General features: G+C 43.7%; 1 protein-coding gene across 5 annotated transcripts in view; it reads right to left on the bottom strand.

Moving 5' to 3' along the window:
- The window catches only part of TADA2A (transcriptional adaptor 2A), a 43215-nt gene that overhangs the window by 20222 nt on the left and 2988 nt on the right, over positions 1–20005 (bottom strand). Inside the window, exons 2-11 of one of the 5 annotated variants that reach the window (XM_067472027.1) lie at positions 15036–15272; positions 13256–13339; positions 10041–10156; positions 7887–7946; positions 5798–5889; positions 5511–5668; positions 5248–5336; positions 3906–3978; positions 2068–2131; positions 667–710 (exon numbers count right to left, since the gene is read on the bottom strand). In XM_067472027.1, coding sequence (XP_067328128.1) covers positions 667–710; positions 2068–2131; positions 3906–3978; positions 5248–5336; positions 5511–5668; positions 5798–5889; positions 7887–7946; positions 10041–10156; positions 13256–13280 — 721 coding nt within the window. In that variant the 5' untranslated portion in view covers positions 13281–13339; positions 15036–15272. The remainder of the gene's footprint in view (positions 1–666; positions 711–2067; positions 2132–3905; positions 3979–5247; positions 5337–5510; positions 5669–5797; positions 5890–7886; positions 7947–10040; positions 10157–13255; positions 13340–15035; positions 15273–20005) is intronic. The other 4 variants (XM_067472026.1, XM_067472030.1, XM_067472029.1 and 1 more) reach the window with 4 other exon arrangements.

Here is a 20005-nt window from a genome sequence, read left to right as displayed (position 1 = left end):
TGAACTACAACTCTCTGCAGCCCCCATAAACACAGAACCCCCATGACCAACAGAAAATTCTGTGTTTTCTGATGGTATTTGGTAACCCCTAATATCTGTGCAATACTTGCATAGTCAAATACAAGTATTACATAGATGTTAGGTAGTATTGTACTGGTCCATATAGATTTATATAGATAGATTATATAGATTTGTTATGGATTTTGAGTTATGTTATATGTTAATCTCACAAACAAACATTACATTTTTATTTATACAGATTTGCTATGTATACAATTCAGATTGCTTACTATCTTGTATGTATATTTTGATATGCAGCTTCCCCTTAGCTCTATGTTGTTTAAAGTTGTGAGAGGGATTGCAGACCCTGTGAGCAGATCTGGGACTATCCAGACTGAGACTCCATTTTTAGAAGTCAGTTTTTGCAGTACAGTTTCGAAGTCGGTAGTGTCAGTATGCTGCAGTGTGCAGTCAGTCTGTATGGAGTCAATGTTCAGTAACATATTAGACTGAAGAGAGTGTTAGTCTGTATGTACTGGTCCATATAGATAGATATTTTCATTTTTAATGAATATGTAAATTTAAAATGATAAAATATACATAGAAATGAATGGAGTTTAAATGGTGAGCATCGTGCATAGTAGCATTGTTTTCTGAGCTACTCACTCTGGAATTTTCGGAGGTTGATGAGCCCGTGGTCTCTGATGATTCTGCAATTGAAACAATACGCGGTTGTCAACAAATACAGTTGTTGTTTTTTTGTCGTGTCAGGAGTGACCTGAGAAACTGCAAGTCGCTTCTGTTGTGAGAGAATTGGCCATCTGCAAGGACGTTGCCCAGGGGACGCCTGGATGATTTGATGTTTTTATCATCCTTGTGGGAGGCTTCTCTCATGTCCCCGCATGAAGAGTTGGAGCTGATAGAGGGAGCTCATCTGCCTCTCCCCGGATTCGAACCTGCAACCTATTGGTCTTCAGTCCTGCCGGCACAGGGGTTTAACCCACTGCGCCACCGGGGGACAAATACAGTGTTCCCTTGCTACTTCGCGGTTCACTTTTCGAGGACTTGCTGTTTCGCGGGTTTTTGTCTCCCAGTTTATGAATGGTTGCCGTTGCCCAGAATAGCGTTCCCATCCTGCCTCCTGGCAACGATGGAGTGTGGAAGGGGGTTTCACCCTCCCCCTCGGGAGAGAAGCAGCCAATACTAGGAAATGAGTGGGTCATAACAAAGGAAATGGCGGTATTAGGGAAATAAAAGTGAAATAAAAGAAGCAATAATAGAATGTGCACAAGCAGTAATAGTATTAGGGTGGAAGGATAAACCAAAATGGACAGTAAATAAATGGTACCGATATATGGTGGAGCAAATGGAATTTGAAATTATGAATGTGAAATTAAATGATTTAAAAATCAATGAAAATAATGGAAGATAGATGGACAAGAGTAAAGAACTATATTAGGAATTATTCCGGAGATCAAGCCATAAGAAATAAGATACAAATGTTATATAGGATACAGGATGGAAATGTATAAAGATAAAGATATAATGATTGATTGTCTCAAAAAGAAAAGAATATATGATAGAAAGCAATCCTCGTGTTGGTGGCGGGAATTGTAAATGTTTTGTGTGTGCACAGTCAATCGAGAGAGAGAGGAGTTACAAAGCAATATGTCAATCATGGCCTTATAGCCCCTTCCTTATAGATAGCAAAAAAAGTGTGTGGTGCCTTTAATTCTCTCCTCATTTCTGCTTCACCCTCGAAATGTGATATATATATATATAGAGAGAGAGAGAGAGAGAGCGTTCCTACTTCACGGATTTTCACTTTTCGCGGGTGGTCCTGGAACGTAACACCCGTGATAAGTGAGGGAACACTGTATCCCACAAATGCCTTGGAAAACTGCAGAACGCCCTCCTTACGGACTGGCCAAGCAACCCTTAGCATTAGCCTCAAGGGAAAGCGCACACCAGCACATAGCAAGTGGTTACACAAATGTGTCAGAACGAAAACTAGGCCAAACCCTATTGAAGTTGGACAAACACGGATAGGATGTGAAAACAACTTACTTTTTCCTTCGCTGCCTTTCCTTTAACCTCGAGTGGTATATATCCACCACTGCAATCTTCAAAGCTGTGGAAGTTTGGGAAGAGAGCAGAGAGGCAAATGATTCGTTTCGAATGTCGCAAACGAGCCTTTCACAAATCCCCACAACACTAATGTTGGAAATATCCACTTTCTACAAGCCTCCTATACTAGTTACAAGATCAAAGAGCATTCTGAACTCCACCAACAATTGATATGAACCGGACTTGGCACACAGAACTCCCACAACCCGCAGAAAATTCTGGAAGGGTTTGGTGAGCATTGACCTTGAATTTTGGAGTTGTAGTTCCTCTACATTTAGAGAGCACTGTGGACTCAAACAATGATGGATCAGGACCAAACTTGGCACGAATTCCCAGTATGGCCAAATAAGAACACTGGTGGGGTTGGGGGAAATAGACCTTGACATTTGGGAGTTGTAATTGCTGGGATTTATAGTTCACCTTCAATCAAAGAGCATTCGGAACTCCATCAACAATGGATTTGAACCAGACTTGGCACACAACCTGCAGAAAATACTGAAGGGTTTGGTGAGCATTGACCTTGAATTTTGGAGTTGTAGTTCCCCTACATCCAGAGAGCACTGTGGACTCAAACAATGATGGATCCGGACCAAACTTTGCATGGAAAACTCAATGTCCCCAAGTGTGAACACTGGTGGAGTTGGGGGAAATAGACCTTGATATTTGGGAGTTGTAGTTGCTGGGATTTAGAGTTCACCTACAATCAAAGAGCATTCTGAACTCCACCAACAAAGGATTTGAACCAGACTTGGCACACAAAACTCCCACAACCCGCAGAAAATACTGGAAGGGTTTGGTGAGCATTGAACTTGAATTTTGGAGTTGTAGTTCCTCTACATCCAGAGAGTACTGTGGTCTCAAACAATGATGGATCTGGACCAAACTTGGAACGGAAAACTCAATGTGCCGAAATGTGAACACTGCTGGAGTTGGGGGAAATAGACCTTGACATTTGGGAGTTGCAATTGCTGGAATTTATAGTTGACCTACAATCAAAGAGCATTCTGAACCCCAGCAATGATAGAATTGGGCCAAACTTCCCACACAGAACCCCCAGAACCAACAGAAAATACTGGATTAGAATGCCGCACTGAGCAACAGCAACCATTCATAAACTGGGAGGCAAAAACCCACGAACCAGGGAGTCCATGAAAAGCGAACCGCAAAGTAGCGAGGGAACACTGTAGTGTGAATGCCATCTAATCTCCGAAAGGGTCACGTTTCCAGGAGATCCCTGGTTTCCCAAAAGGTTAGGATCTCTAAAAGTTCATGCCTTTCCAAAAAGCAATCTCTTCCCATTGCAGCAAGGAAAGGACCCGGATATGCCTCGTTCTGAGAGATTAGAGAGAGGTCCCATTCCAAGCCACAGTAAAGGGAAAGGATGTTCCTTTCCAGATACATAGCATAGGAGCCAAGGCAGGGGAAAATGCTCCGTTTGACCCTGAATGTGATATGCAGCCATCACAATGATGGGCCATGAGCAACATGTGAGATGTGCTAAATGTTTCATTTTGGAAGTTAAGTGTGTTGTGAACTGCTTTTGGAGGACTTGCCCCAAACTGAAAGGCTTCCTTGAAAAGCACATGGAGAAAGAGGCCTAAAACTGCAATTTTTGGAAAAAATCACCCAAAGAAGAACAGAGTTTTGAAAATAGTAAGCAATGACAATGCTTCCGAAACGGTTGTTTCATCCCCAAACAAGGACTGCAACAACCATGGCTAAGGAACATTTTCGGGGGAAACAGACAGGACATATGCTCAACAACAATTCCAACTCACCATGCAAAAGGTCCGAGTCGTCCTCCACAAAATCTATATCCCTTAAATCCCATTCAGCGTAATTGTCAAATTCCTTTTAAAAAAGCAGGGAGGGGGGAAGAGAAGGACGCTGGTGAATAATAATAATAATAATAATAATAATAATAATAATAATATATAGTCCAGAACCGCTATATAACACTTCAGAACTATGATATAATATTCCAGAACCATGAGATAATATTCCAGAACCGTGATATTATACTCCAGAAGCACAATATAAAACTTTAGAACCATGATATAATACTCCAGAACTGCAATATAATACTCCAGAACCGGAATATAACACTTCATAACCGTGATATAATACTCCAGAACTGGAATATAACACTCCAGAACCATGATATAACACTCCAGAACCATGATATAATACTCCAGAACTGCAATATAACACTTCAGAACTGTGATATAATACTCCAGAACCATGATATAATACTCCAGAACTGCGATATAATCCTCCAGAATGTGATATACTACAGAACCATGATATAATACTCCAGAACTGTGATGTAATACTACAGAACCATGATACAATACACCAGAACCATGATATAATACTCCAGAACTGCGATATAATCCTCCAGAACTGTGATATAATCCTCCAGAACCATGATATAACACTTCAGAACCGTGATATAATACTCCAGAACTGCTATATAACACTTCAGAACCGTGATATAATACTCCAGAACTGTGATATAATACTCCAGAACCATGATATAACACTTCAGAACCATGATATAATACTCCAGAACTGTGATAGAATACTCCAGAACCATGATATGATACTCCAGAACTGCAATATAATACTCCAGAACTGTGATATAATATTCCAGAACTGTGATATAATACTATAGAACTGTGATATAATACTCCAGAATGCGATATAATACTCCAGAACCGTGATATCATACTCCAGAACCATGATATCATACTCCAGATCCATATCATGATATGATACTACAGAACTGCGATATAATACTTACTCAAGAATGTGATATAATACTCTAGAACCATGATATAATACTCTAGAATGTGATATAATACTCCAGAAGCGTGATACAATACTCCAGAACCACGATATAAACCAAGAGAGAGGAGGAAGATGGTAAAAATAAGAGAGAGCTTTGTAACAAGCCCTTCGGTTTTCAAATTGTCGTACAGCAAAGGCAAGTCTGGAAGAAATACTGTATTAGACAGGGTTCTTTTTCTGTTGGTTCCGTCCCGAAGGATACAGAGATTCCCTTCTAAATCCACCCTTTTTCGTTCCAAAACCCGCCCTCGATTCCAAGGGGACTCCTACCTCAATGAAGTCTGCCCTTGCTGGCATGTATCCGGCCATATCTCTGGAGAGCAAAGAATCAAAGGTGGGCCGCGGGGGGTCTTCAGAAGCTGGAAGAAAACAATAGATCAGAAATGGGTACATCCGGAGTTTCTAGTTGAGCCTCTGCCCATCTCAAAAAACTATGTGGTCAAGGATCTCGAGCCAAGGGGGGGTGGGAAGTGTGGCAAATTGGGCCCCAAATCCCTATTGGTCCAGGAGAAACTTGTCTGGCGGACGCTCACAGAGAAACGGGATGGCCGTCTCGGCCTGGGGATTCTCCTCGGCCTCTTTCAGGTTCAGTAACGAGGAGGCAAAGAGGGGGTTGTTGATGAAGTGTTTCATGTAGTGCCTCTCACAGTCCTCTTTGGTCTTGGTGCTCATCTGGTTGGCTACGTCTTGCCTGGAAAAGAGAACGGGAAAGGGTACCGTTTACACATTGACCTGTGCCAATAGGATATGACGTCCCATTCCATGAAACGGAGACGCTCTCCAAACCAACCCCAGTGGTTGGTCAATGAGGTCTTCTCACCAGTTTCCAAAGCCACAATCCATGACAGCTTCCAGAAGGGCCATTTCCTCTTGAGCCGTCCAGGTGGGATCCAGGACTGGGAAGTTGGAGGTCTGAGAGGGGAGCAAAGCACGGAAAGGCATCGAGTTTGCAATAGACTGTACTCAGTGGTACGTCAGGAATCTCTAGGTCAGGGTTTCTCAACTTTCCTAATGCCGCAACCCCTTAATACAGCTCCTCATGTTGTGGTGACCCCCAACCAGAACATTGTTTTCGTTGCTACTTCATCACTGTCATTTTGCTACTGTTACGAATTGTCATGTAAATATCCAATATGCAGGATGTATTTTCATTCACTGGACCAAATTTGGCACAAATTGGAGGTTGGAGGGAATTGATTTTGACATTTGGGAGTTATAGTTGCTGGGATTTATAGTCAACCTACAATCAAAGAGCATTCTGAACTCCACCAATGATGGAATTAAACCAAACTTGGCATACAGAACTCCTTGTTGTTGTTCATTCGTTCAGTCGTTTCCAACTCTTCGTGACCTCATGGATCAGCCCGTGCCAGAGCTCCCTGTCGGCCGTCACCATCCCCAGCTCCTTCAAGGTCAATCCAGTCACTTCAAGGATCCCATCTATCCATCTTGCCCTTACAGAACTCCTATGACCCAAAATTTCCTTTTACTGCTGTTAATGAAAGGGGGGAAACTTAAAAAAAACCTGGAAGGGTTGTCCTTGAGTTTGGGAGTTGTAGTTCACCTACATCCCAAGAGCACTGTGGATTCAAACAATGATAGATCTGGACCAAACTTGGCACGAATACTCAATATGCCCAAATGTAAACACTGGTGCAGTTCAGGGGAAATTGACCTAGACATCTGGGAGTTGTAGTTGCTGAGATTTATAGTTCACCTACAATCAAAGAACATTCTGAACTCCACCGATGATGGAATTGAGCCACATTTGGCATACAGAACTCCTATGACTAACAAAAATACTGGAAGTGTTTGATGAACATTGGCCTTGAGATTTGGAGTTGTAGTTCACCTACATCCCGAGAGCAATGAGGTTTCAAACAATGATAGATCTGGACCAAACTTGGCACCAATACTCAATTTGCCCAGATGTGAACACTGGTGGAGTTTGGAGAAAAAAGACCTTGACATTTAGGAGTTGTAGTTGCTGGGATTTATAGTTCACCTACAATCAAAGAGCATTCTGGACTCCACCAATGATGGAACTGAACCCAACTTGGCACACAGAACTCCCATGATCATCAGAATTTTTTTTTATATTGTGTAAATGCTATTTTAAATTGTAAGTCGCTTGGAGCACCTTGGTGGAGAGTGACTAATTAAGAAATAAAGTGATGATGATGATGATGATGATGATGATGATGAGAAAATACTGGAAGGGTTTGTGGGCATTGACCTTGGATTTGGGAGTTGTAGTTCAGATACATCCACAGAGAGCTACGGACTTAAACAATGATGGATCTGGACCAAACTTGGCATGAATACTCAATATTCCCAAATGTGAACACTGGTGGAGTTTGGGGAAAATAGACCTTGACATTTGGGAGTTGTAGTTGCTGGGATTTATAGTTTACCGACCATCAAAGTGCATTTTGAACCCCACCAACGAGAGAATTGGGCCAAACTTCCCACACAGAACAGAACCCCCATGAGCAACATTAAATACTGTGTTTTTCAATGGTCTTTGGTGACCCCCCCCCCCACCGCCCGATCTCGAGCCCCATGTTGAGAAACGCTATGGTATATGCATTTGTTATACCTTTCCTGCCACCTTGTGTCCAGAATGGTGAATTGTATGGCTTGAGTTATCAATGTAAAAAAGTTAAAAAATGTTTTTCCATTGACAGTCTTTACTCGCATTGGTACCTCTCGTTTACACTATCATTCTGGCAACAGAGTCAAAATGTAGACCCTTGACTCTAAGATCGCCATTTTCTCCTCTTGCTTGGTTTTTAGCTCTGAAAGTTTGTATAATATTTTTCATGCATTTTGTGTTGCCAATAAAAGTTTTTTTCCTTTTTTGCGGGAAAAAAAGAAAAAAAGAAAGATAACCAAAATTGTATGTTTACCATTATCTCATAGGTGTGGTTGCTCTGGTGCTTCTTGTACTCAAATCCTCTTGTGAAACACTGCAAAACGAGAAGAACGGCCAGTTACTCTCCATCGTCTTCCTTTCCGTGGGCTAAAATCATGGATTTTGTACAGACAAGGTAAAGGAAAAAACGTAAAGGGGGAACTTAAGATGCCTGTGATTAGCAGCCCCTACTTGACAGGAAGGTGAAATAAGAGGATTACAGTCTATCCTTTCGTAAGGAATTTTTCACTTAACTAAAATTATAGACCTTTCCTGTGTATATTTGAAATCTGGAAGCGGGTTGCCATGGAAATGGAAGCAATGCAGGGGAAGGGCCAGGGTGTGGCGCGAGGGAAATAAACTGTCAGTTGGAACTTTGCTGCGTTCCCTAATGTATGCTTTTGAATTAAAGCCTTCCATAGAATCATAAGAGACCTCATGGACCATCCAGTCCAACCCCATTCTGCCAAGAAGCAGGACAATCACATTCAAAGCACCCCCGACAGATGGCCATCCAGCCTCTGTTTAAAAGCCTCCATAGAAGGAGCCTCCACCAATTCCGGGGCACCCCCGACAGATGGCCATCCTGCCTCCAAAGGAGGAGCCTCCACCACATTCCGGGGCAATGCAGGGGAGGGGCCAGGGTGAGGCTTGAGGGAAGAAAACCACCAGTTGGAACTTTGTTGCGTTCCCTAATGTATGCTTTTGAATTAAAGCCTTCCATAGAATCATAGAGGTGGAAGAGACCTTGTGGGCCATCCAGTCCAACCCCATTCTGACAAGAAGCAAGAAAATTGCATTCAAAGCACCCCAACAGATGGCCATCCAGCTTCTGTTTAAAAGCCTCCAAAGAAGGAGCCGCCACCACACTCTGGGGCAGAGAGTTCCACTGCTGAACGGCTCTCTCTGACAATCAGGAAGTCCTTCCTAATGTTCAGGTGGAGACCCCGGTGGCACAGTGGGTTAAACCCCTGTCCTGGCAGGACTGAAGACCAACAGGTTGCAGGTTCAAATCCGGGGAGAGGCGGCTGAGCTCCCTCTATCAGCTCCAGCTCATCATGTGGGGACATGAGAGAAGCCTCACACAAGGATGATAAAAACATCAAATCATCTGGGCGTCCCCTGGGCAACGTCCTTGCAGACGGCCAATCAGCTCCAACTTCCCATGTGAGGACATGAGAGAAACCTCTCACAGGATGGTAAAACATCTGGGCAACGTCCCCTGGGCAACATCTTTGCAGACGGCCAATTCTCTCACACCAGAAGCGACTTGCGGTTTCTCATGTTGTGGGGTGAGCTCCTGTCTTTCAGCTCCAGCTTCCCATGCGGGGACATGAGAGCAGCTTCCCACAAGGATGGTAAAACATCTGGGCAACATCCCCTGGGCAACGTCCTTGCAGACGGCCAATTCTCTCACACCAGAAGCGACTTGCAGTCTGTCAAGTCGCTCCTGACACACACACGAAAAGGTGGAATATCCTTTTTTGTAGTTTGAAGCCATGGCTCCATTGTATCCTAGTCTGCAGGGCAGCAGAAAGGAAGCTTGCACAGACCCACAGCCCTCACAAATTCTGAGGGTGCCTGCCATAGATGTGGGTGAAACTGCAGGAGAGAATGCTTCTGGGACATGGCCATACAGCCTGGAAAATGCACAGCAACCCAGTGATTCCAGTCAGGAAAGCCTTCGACAACACAATAATAATAATAATAATAATAATAATAATAATATAATATTACTGTTTGTTTGTGGGATTAACATAACTCAAAAACCACTGGATGAATTGACACCAAATTTGGATACAATACACCTATTAGGCCAACCAGTGACCATCACTCATAAAAACACTGAAAAACATAGCGGAAGAGACTTTAAAAGCAAAAAAAACAACAACATTACAACGCATGGGCATAACCATATATATACAGATATACATATATATACACACAGAAAACACATATACACAGACTGGGCCACAGCAACACCTGGCAGAGGATGGCTGGTAATAATAATAATAATAATAATAATAATAATAATAATAATAATGATGGAGTCAGCGGCTACCCAAGAACCCCATCTTCCTGGTTAATTGGTTTCGTGGTTACATGCACTTCCAGCAGCAATAACCCCAATTTTAAAGGTGTGCTTTACCTGCAAACATAGGAAGAAGGGAGGCGGCCCACATTCGGCACATTTGACATACGGTTCTACAAGGTACGAGGAGCAGCCTCGGCAGGGCGGCTTGTCAAAGGGGTCGTCTGTGAAATCAATAAGTTTGCGGAGAGAATGAAAAGACTTAATATATGGCATTATCAAAGGTGGTGGTGGTGGTGGGGTGGGGGTGGGGGGTACAAAATATCTGCTTCCTTTGGTGTCTCAGCCATTTCATAGGTGTGATCACTCTGCTGCTTCTTGTACAGGCCGTCTCCACGTTACATACATCTGATTCATAGTTAAGAATGGTGGTGAGACAACAGGAAGTAAGAGAAATCTTCTCCATAGAAGGGAAATTTACTCTTATCATGTGGCGCAGCTGGTTGGGAGTCAGCTGCATTAAAATCACTACTGAACGAGAGGTCAGAAGTTCGAAGCCAGCCTGGGTCAGAGTGAGCTTCTGGCCATGTCTAGCTTGCTGTCGACCTTTGCAACCTGAAAGGCAATTGCATCTGTCAAGTAGGAAATTTTGCATGCTGCTGGAGAGTTTTATGGCATTGTAAATTAGTTAAATTAGCCTCCCCGCATAAGCCATAAAATTCTCCAGCAGTGTGCAAAAGAATGAGGAAGTACTCCATCGGTGTCACAAGTGGATGGTGAATCGACAGCTCCCCTGGTTGTCAGAATTCAAAAAGCATGCCCTCATGAAGCTGGAAAGTTAAATAGCCTCTCTGTGTCTCTATCTATATATGTTGTGCGTGTATGGCATTGAATGTTTGCCATGTATATGGCATTGTCATCCACCCTGAGTTCCCTGCGGCATGAGAAGGGCAGAATATAAATGCTGCAAATAAATAAATAAATAAATCTTACATGGAGGCCTTTCTCCCACTAAGGCCCCTCTCACTCTGTGGTCTCTCACACACTGAGGCCTTTAACCACAGAGGCCTCTCTCACTGAGGTCTGTAACTTTGAGGGCTCTCTCAGACTGAAAGCTCCTAAACTACAGACACACTTGCTTATATTGAACTGCAGCTTTTGCTGAGTTGTATGTCTAAATACTAACATTGAGGCCTTTCTCCCACTGAGGCCTCTCCCACACTGAGGCCTCTCTCACTGAGGTCTGTTAACATTGACGGCTCTCTCAGACTGAAAGCTCCTAAACTACAGACACACTTGCTTATATTGAACTGCAGCTTTTGCTGAGTTGTGTGTCTAAATACTAACATTGAGGCCTTTCTCCCACTGAGGCCTCTCCCACACTGAGGCCTCTCTCACTGAGGTCTGTTAACATTGACGGCTCTCTCAGACTGAAAGCTCCTAAACTACAGACACACTTGCTTATATTGAACTGCAGCTTTTGCTGAGTTGTGTGTCTAAATACTAACATTGAGGCCTTTCTCCCACTGAGGCCTCTCCCACACTGAGGCCTCTCTCACTGAGGTCTGTTAACATTGACGGCTCTCTCAGACTGAAAGCTCCTAAACTACAGACACACTTGCTTATATTGAACTGCAGCTTTTGCTGAGTTGTGTGTCTAAATACTAACATTGAGGCCTTTCTCCCACTGAGGCCTCTCCCACACTGAGACCTCTCTCACTGAGGTCTGTTAACATTGACGGCTCTCTCAGACTGAAAGCTCCTAAACTACAGACACACTTGCTTATATTGAACTGCAGCTTTTGCTGAGTTGTGTGTCTAAATACTAACATTGAGGCCTTTCTCCCACTGAGGCCTCTCCCACACTGAGGCCTCTCTCACTGAGGTCTGTTAACATTGACGGCTCTCTCAGACTGAAAGCTCCTAAACTACAGACACACTTGCTTATATTAAACTGCAGCTTTTGCTGAGTTGTGTGTCTAAATACTAACATTGAGGCCTTTCTCCCACTGAGGCCTCTCCCACACTGAGGCCTCTCTCACTGAGGTCTGTTAACATTGACGGCTCTCTCAGACTGAAAGCTCCTAAACTACAGACACACTTGCTTATATTGAACTGCAGCTTTTGCTGAGTTGTGTGTCTAAATACTAACATTGAGGCCTTTCTCCCACTGAGGCCTCTCCCACACTGAGACCTCTCTCACTGAGGTCTGTTAACATTGACGGCTCTCTCAGACTGAAAGCTCCTAAACTACAGACACACTTGCTTATATTGAACTGCAGCTTTTGCTGAGTTGTGTGTCTAAATACTAACATTGAGGCCTTTCTCCCACTGAGGCCTCTCCCACACTGAGGCCTCTCTCACTGAGGTCTGTTAACATTGACGGCTCTCTCAGACTGAAAGCTCCTAAACTACAGACACACTTGCTTATATTGAACTGCAGCTTTTGCTGAGTTGTGTGTCTAAATACTAACATTGAGGCCTTTCTCCCACTGAGGCCTCTCCCACACTGAGGCCTCTCTCACTGAGGTCTGTTAACATTGACGGCTCTCTCAGACTGAAAGCTCCTAAACTACAGACACACTTGCTTATATTGAACTGCAGCTTTTGCTGAGTTGTGTGTCTAAATACTAACATTGAGGCCTTTCTCCCACTGAGGCCTCTCCCACACTGAGACCTCTCTCACTGAGGTCTGTTAACATTGACGGCTCTCTCAGACTGAAAGCTCCTAAACTACAGACACACTTGCTTATATTGAACTGCAGCTTTTGCTGAGTTGTGTGTCTAAATACTAACATTGAGGCCTTTCTCCCACTGAGGCCTCTCCCACACTGAGGCCTCTCTCACTGAGGTCTGTTAACATTGACGGCTCTCTCAGACTGAAAGCTCCTAAACTACAGACACACTTGCTTATATTGAACTGCAGCTTTTGCTGAGTTGTGTGTCTAAATACTAACATTGAGGCCTTTCTCCCACTGAGGCCTCTCCCACACTGAGGCCTCTCTCACTGAGGTCTGTTAACATTGACGGCTCTCTCAGACTGAAAGCTCCTAAACTACAGACACACTTGCTTATATTGAACTGCAGCTTTTGCTGAGTTGTGTGTCTAAATACTAACATTGAGGCCTTTCTCCCACTGAGGCCTCTCCCACACTGAGACCTCTCTCACTGAGGTCTGTTAACTTTGAGGGATCTCTCAGACTGAGAGCTCCTAAACTACAGACACACCGGCTTATATTGAACTGCAGCTTTTGCTAAGTTGTGTGTGTCTATGGCATTGAATGTTTGCCATGTATATGTGCATTGTGATCCGCCCTGAGGAAAACACTTACTGCTGAACGGGGAGAGATGATCCATGTCTTCCTTAGAGGCAATGAAAGGCTTGAGTGAAGTCTTTTGGAGTAACTACTGCACCTCTGGGGAAAAAAGATATTAGAGACTGATTGATTGATTTGTATCGTTTTATCTCTCCAAACAGAGAACTCAAAAGGCTCACAATCAAAAACATCACAACTTAAAATACGGTGTGTATGTGTGTCTTTGTAGATAGATATATATATATATATATATATATATATATATATATATTATTATTATTATTAGTATGATATTGTATTACATAATAATATTATCATCAGTATTATATGTTTACACAATATACAGTAGAGTTTGGCTTATCCAACATAAATGGGCCAGCAGAAGACTGGATAAGTGAAAATATTGGATAATAAGGAGGGATTCAGGAAAAGCCTATTAAACGTCAAATTACGTTATGATTTTACAAATTAAGCACCCATTTATTTATTTATTTATATACGGCATTTATATGCCGCCCTTCTCACCTCGAAGGGGACTCAGAGCGGCTTACAAGATATATATATACATACAATATATTATACATTAGTATAGTACAATATCAGTATTAATTATTACTATATTGTACTATACCATTATATTGTAATATTATTAATAATATTACATGTAATATAAAATGTATAATTATAATATTGTATTATTATTATTATTATTATTATTATTATTGGTATTATATTGTATTACATTATGAAGCCCACATGCTTGTCCACATGCTTGTGTATTTCAATGGCTTCTCTATGTAGTCTGACATGGTGGTTGTTGGTGTGGTCCAGCATTTCTGTGTTCTCAAACAATATGCTGTGTCCAGGCTGGTTCATCAGCCATTGAAATCCACAAGCATGTGGACAATTTCAACAGAAAGGAAGAGACAATGAAAATGAACAAAATCTGGCTACCAGTATTAAAAAAACTCTAAAATTACAACAGCTAAACAGCAGAGAGGAAACAACCAGGCACATCTTAACACCTCTCAACAAAAGATTTTCCCAGGCTCAGCCAGGCCTTCAAATGCTACTGAAGGTGGTCAGTTGAAACATTCACACCTAGCTCCAGCAGAGAAGAGCACTTTGCCCCACCCCAGCCATTCCACAGATATATAAACCCATTGTCCTAATTCCAACAGACCTCACTACCTCTGAGGATGCTTGCCATAGATGCAGGCGAAACGTCAGGAGAAATGCCTCTAGAACATGGCTCTATAGCCCGAAAAAACCCACAAGAACCTAATGTTTTAGCTGATCACCTTGATTTGCATTCAATGGCCTGGAAGCGCCTGGGGGAAATCTCTTGTTGAGAGTGAATTGATGTGCCTGATTATTATTATTATTTATGATTACTTCCCCTTTAAAAAAAAAAAGAAGAGGCGGGACAGAAAAAGGTCCCGCCCCCTTTCCCTAGTCGAATCACCAACGCCTGCTACGTCATAGCCCCGCCCACTCCCAGCCTGTCCAATGAGCGAGTACTTCCCCTTTAAAAAAATTGAAGACCAGAGCCAGAAAAAGGTCCCTCCCCCTTTCTCTATCAGAAGCCCCCAATAGCCCCGCCCACTCCCGACCTGGCCAATGAACGAGGCACGTTCCTCCCGTCCTTTGCCAGAACGCGTCTGCGCATGCGCACACTCCATTTCTCACTCCCCCTCCCTTCCTTGATTAAATCTCTAAATAAGCCTCATCACCGAGCGTCCTATTTTTTGCTTCGTAATCCCTCCGCCATCTCCCGACCTTTCTTACGCTTTACCTGACTTGGCTTTTCCTCTTACCGCCGAATAGCTTGAGTCTCCCAACAAAGGCAGGCTTCCTTCCGCGGGATAAATTATGGCCCTTTCCTTTTTTTTCTTTTCCTCCTTCTGCGCATGCGCGCTGCCTCCTTCCAAAAGCGTGCTTCGGCCCGGCGGAGGGTTCTAGTGGGGTTCAGACTGCGCATGCGCTCTCGAGTTGCGTCTTTCTGGCTTGGCCTTAGTCACGTGTTCCACGCCTCAAGAGAGGGAAAAAAAAAAACATGAGGGAAACTTGGACTCCAGATTGACATTGGCAGCATTTCCCCATAGAATTGGAATAATAATAATAATAATAATAATAATAATAATGTATATTATATGAATCATGTTGTAATATATATTCTTCAGGCTAAACATGCCCAGCTCCTTAAGCCGCTCCTCATAGGGCTTGTTCTCCAGACCCTTTATTTATTAATTATTTATTTATTTGCTATATTTGTATACCGCCGTTTCTCAGCCTAGCCGGCGACTCAACGCGGTTTACAACATAATATAACAATCAACAATATACAGTTAAAAGCATAAAAACATAAAACACAATTCATACATCAATACCAATCCAATTCAACTCTTAACTAAAAACGTGATCCAGTTCGTCGTCCATATTGCCAGTCCTTTAGTCAATTACCATTCATTGCACTGAGTTAACCGAACACCTGCTCGAACATCCAGGTTTTTAGTCTTTTCCAGAAAACCATCAATGAGGGGGCTGATCTTACCTCCAAGGGCAGGGCGTTCCATAGCCGCGGGGCCACCACAGAAAAGGCCCTGTCTCTCGTACCCGCCAGCCGCACCTGTGAAGCAGGCGGAATAGAGAGCAGGGCCTCCCCAGAAGATCTTAGGGTCCTGGCGGGCTGATAGGCCGAGATACGTTCGGATAGGTAAGTTGGGCCAGAACCGTTTAGGGCTTTAAAGGCCAACGCCAGCACTTTGAATTGAGCCCGGTAGCAAATCAGCAGCTAGTGGAGTTGGCGCAGCAGAGGAGTTGTATGCTCCCTGCGCTCCGCTCCAGTTAGTATCATGGCTGCCGAGCGTTGGACTAATTGGAGCTTCCGGGCCGTTTTCAAAGGCAACCCCATTTGAGTCGCCCTTCTCTGGACACATTCCAGCTTCTCAATATCTCTCTTGAATTGTGGTTCCCAGAATTGGACACAATATTCCAGGTGTGGTCTAACCAAGGCAGAATAGAGCATGGGTTGCATGACTTGGAGTCCTCGTGGACAACAAGTTAAACATGAGCCAACAATGTGATGTGGCGGCAAAAAAAAGCCAATGGGATTTTGGCCTGCATCAATAGGAGCATAGTGTCTAGATCTAAGGAAGTAATGCTACCCCTCTATTCTGCTTTGGTTAGACCACACCTGGAATATTGTGTCCAATTCTGGGCACCACAATTCAAGAGAGATATTGACAAGCTGGAATGTGTCCAGAGGAGGGCGACTAGAATGATCAAGGGTCTGGAGAACAAGCCCTATGAGGAGCGGCTTAGGGAACTGGGCATGTTTAGCCTGAAGAAGAGAAGGCTGAGAGGAGATATGACAGCCATGTATAAATATGTGAGAGGAAGCCACAGGAAGGAGGGAGCAAGCTTGTTTTCTGCTTCCCTGGAGACTAGGACGCAATGGAACAATGGCTTCAAACTACAAGAAAGGAGATTCCATCTGAACACGAGGAAGAACTTCCTGACTGTGAGAGCCGTTCAGCAGTGGAACTCTCTGCCCCAGAGTATGGTGGAGGCTCCTTCTTTGGAAGCTTTTAAACAGAGGCTGGATGGCCATCTGTCGGAAGTGATTTGAATGCAATATTCTTGGCAGAATGGGGTTGGACTGGATGACCCATGAGGTCTCTTCCAACTCTTTGATTCTATGATTCTAATACTGGTATTGTACATATAGTACATTTATAATACTGATATTGTGCATATAGTAATATATAAATATACATATAGTACATATATTACACTGATATTGTGCTGGGCTAATATAATATATTGTATATACATATGATACTGATAAAGGGCTCTCCGGTGGCGCAGTGGGTTAAAGCACTGAGCTGCTTAGCTTGTTGATCGAAAGGTCACAGGTTCGATTCCGGGGAGCGGTGTGAGCTTCCGCTGTCAGCCCTAGCTTCTGCCAACCTAGCAGTTCGAAAACATGCAAATGTGAGTAGATCAATAGGTACCACTCTGGCGGGAAGGTAACGGCGCTCCATGCGGTCATGCCGGCCACATGACCTTGGAGGTGTCTACGGACAACGCTGGCTCTTCGGCTTAGAAATGGAGATGAGCACCAGAGTCCCAGAGTCGGACATGACTGGACTTAATGTCAGGGGAAAACCTTTACCTTTACCTATGATATTGATAATAATGTTACATCTATATAAATAATAATGTAATGTTCGTTTGTGGGATTAACAGAACTCAAAAACCACTGGACAAATTGACACCAAATTGGGACACAAGACACCTAACATCCCAATGTATGTCCTTCACTCAAAAAAGTTGATTTTCTAAATTTGGGAGTTGAAGCTGGTGGGATTTATAGTTCACCTACAATCAAAGAGCATTCTGAACCCCGCCAACGATGGAATTGAACCATGACCAACAGAAAGCACAAGAAGGGTTTGGGGAGCATTGACCTTGAGTTTGGGAGTTGTAGTTCACCTACATCCAGAGAGCACTGTGGACTCAATGATGGATCTGGACCAAACTTGACATGAATATTCCATATGCCCAAATATGTACACAGGTGGAGTTTGGGGGAAATAGACTTTGACATTTGACGTAATCAAAGCCCTCCCAACAAAGAGCCATCCAGCCATAGATATAGATAGATATGATTCACACACACACAGTATGATAGATGTGAAAGAGACCCCTAAACAAGGACAATTATATGTTGCATGTTCCAGAGTAAGTCAACCAGACAAGCTCTACATCAGTGTTTCTCAACCTTCCTAATGGCACGACCCCTTCATACAGTTCCTCATGTTTTGTTGGCCCCCAATCATAACATTATTTTTGTTGCTAATTTATAACTATAATTTTGCTACTGTTCTGAATTGCAGTGTAAATATCTGATATGCAGGATGGATTGTCATTCACCAAATTTGGCACAAATATCTAATATGCCCAAACTTGAATATCGGTGGGGTTGGGGCAAGAGGTTGATTTTATCATTTATAGTTAAGCTACAATGAAAGAGCATTCTGAACTCCAACGATGGAATTGAACCAAACTTGGCACACAGAACTCCCATGACCAACAGAAAATACTGGAAGTGTTTGGTGGTTATTGACCTTCAGTTTTGGCTTTGTAGTTCACCTACATTCAGAGCACTCAAGCAATGATGGATCAGAACCAAAATTTGGCACAAATACTCAATATGCCCAAATGTGAACACTTGTGGAGTTTGGGGAAAATAGACCTTGACATTTGGAAGTTGTAGTTCCTGGGATTTATAGTTCACCTACAATCAAAGAGCATTCTGAACCCCACTAACAATAGAATTGAGCCAAACTTCCCACACAGAACTCCCATGACCAACAGAAAATACGGTGTTTTCTGGTGGTCTTTGGCGACCCCTCCCGACCCCCAAGTTGAGAAACACTGCTCTACATCAACACAAGAATAAAGAAATTACATATATTATAAACCAAAATTTTCTCTTTACTTTATTTTCCAGATCACCAAACTGGGCCACAGCAATGCGTGGCAAGGGACGGCTCATAGTACATATATAATTTGTACATATAGTACATCACTGATATTGTGCTGGGCTAATATAATATATTGTATATACATATGATAGTGATCATAATATTACATTAGAGGCAGGGTGCAACAGCATAACTTCCTTTTTTTCAAAACTTAATAAAACCCATTGTGTGTTCCTTACAAGTAAAACGCAGTTCAAATTGAGACTACAGAATCGTAGGGTTGTGTTTTCCCAACACAACCGGGTGGGGGATCTCCGTGATCAGAAAGATTTCTTCCACATGACCCCCTACCCACATTTGTACGGGCGCAGTGTAACAAGCCACAGGTCCCGCCTTCAAAAGACACCCATCAAAATTTTGTACATCCCGAGGAGGTTGTAAATCCCAACTTTGTAATCCCAAAAACTTGGCAAAGTGGTGATCGATAAAATTGTTGGTCGCTCCACAGTCTACCAACGTGTGTGCCATCATAGGAGCCTTCTGTGCCACACAAAACGAGACCAAAATGAAGAACGACATTCCTGTTGCAGACTCCGGGAGTGGAGAGGAGACCGAGTTAGCGAGCCCGTCTAACCTCGGCAGCTCCCTTCCAACTCCGGCTCCTCAGCGCGGTTCTCGTAACAGCCCAGTTCTTCACCAGGCCCCAGAAACCGCTGCCAACCGAGGCGCTGGCTTTCTCTTCGTAGGGCACTCCCGTGAGAAATGTCCGCTCGCCCCGCAATACCAACACAAATTCAGCCGTTGCCGCCTCGCCTTTTCCTCAGCATCGATCCTGGGACGGGTCGAGCCCAGCTTCATGGGCTCTTCCTTGTCCGTTGCCTGCGGAGTCATTGGCACCGGTCGCTCCAGCGGCTCAGCCAAATAACGGCTAAGTTGCCGCTGAGTTGTAAGAACACCATCCAGCTGGATACACAGTTCAATCAGCTCTTCCAAGGTGGCCGGGACGGCCACTCGAGCCACCTCCAGCTGCATTTCCCAACAGAGTCCCGCCTTGAAGTGACTGATAAAGGCAGCATCGTTCCAAGCGAGCTTCTGCGCCAAAGCGCGGAACTCCGAAATGTATTGGGCCAACCGGCCCTCCTTCTGCGACAGAGCCCGCAACCTGCGGTCTGCCGCCTCGACTTTTCTGCAGCTTCGATCCTGGGATGAGCCGAGCCCAGCTGCAGCTGTCTCCTTGGCCACTCGGCCCCCCCAGGTGTACCGCAAATGTTCC

This window comes from Anolis sagrei, chromosome 11, assembly GCF_037176765.1.
Source record: "Anolis sagrei isolate rAnoSag1 chromosome 11, rAnoSag1.mat, whole genome shotgun sequence".
In the NCBI taxonomy this organism is placed as follows: domain Eukaryota; kingdom Metazoa; phylum Chordata; class Lepidosauria; order Squamata; family Dactyloidae; genus Anolis; species Anolis sagrei.
Note: the sequence above shows the minus strand (reverse complement) of the source record. Positions and strands in the feature narration are given on the sequence as shown.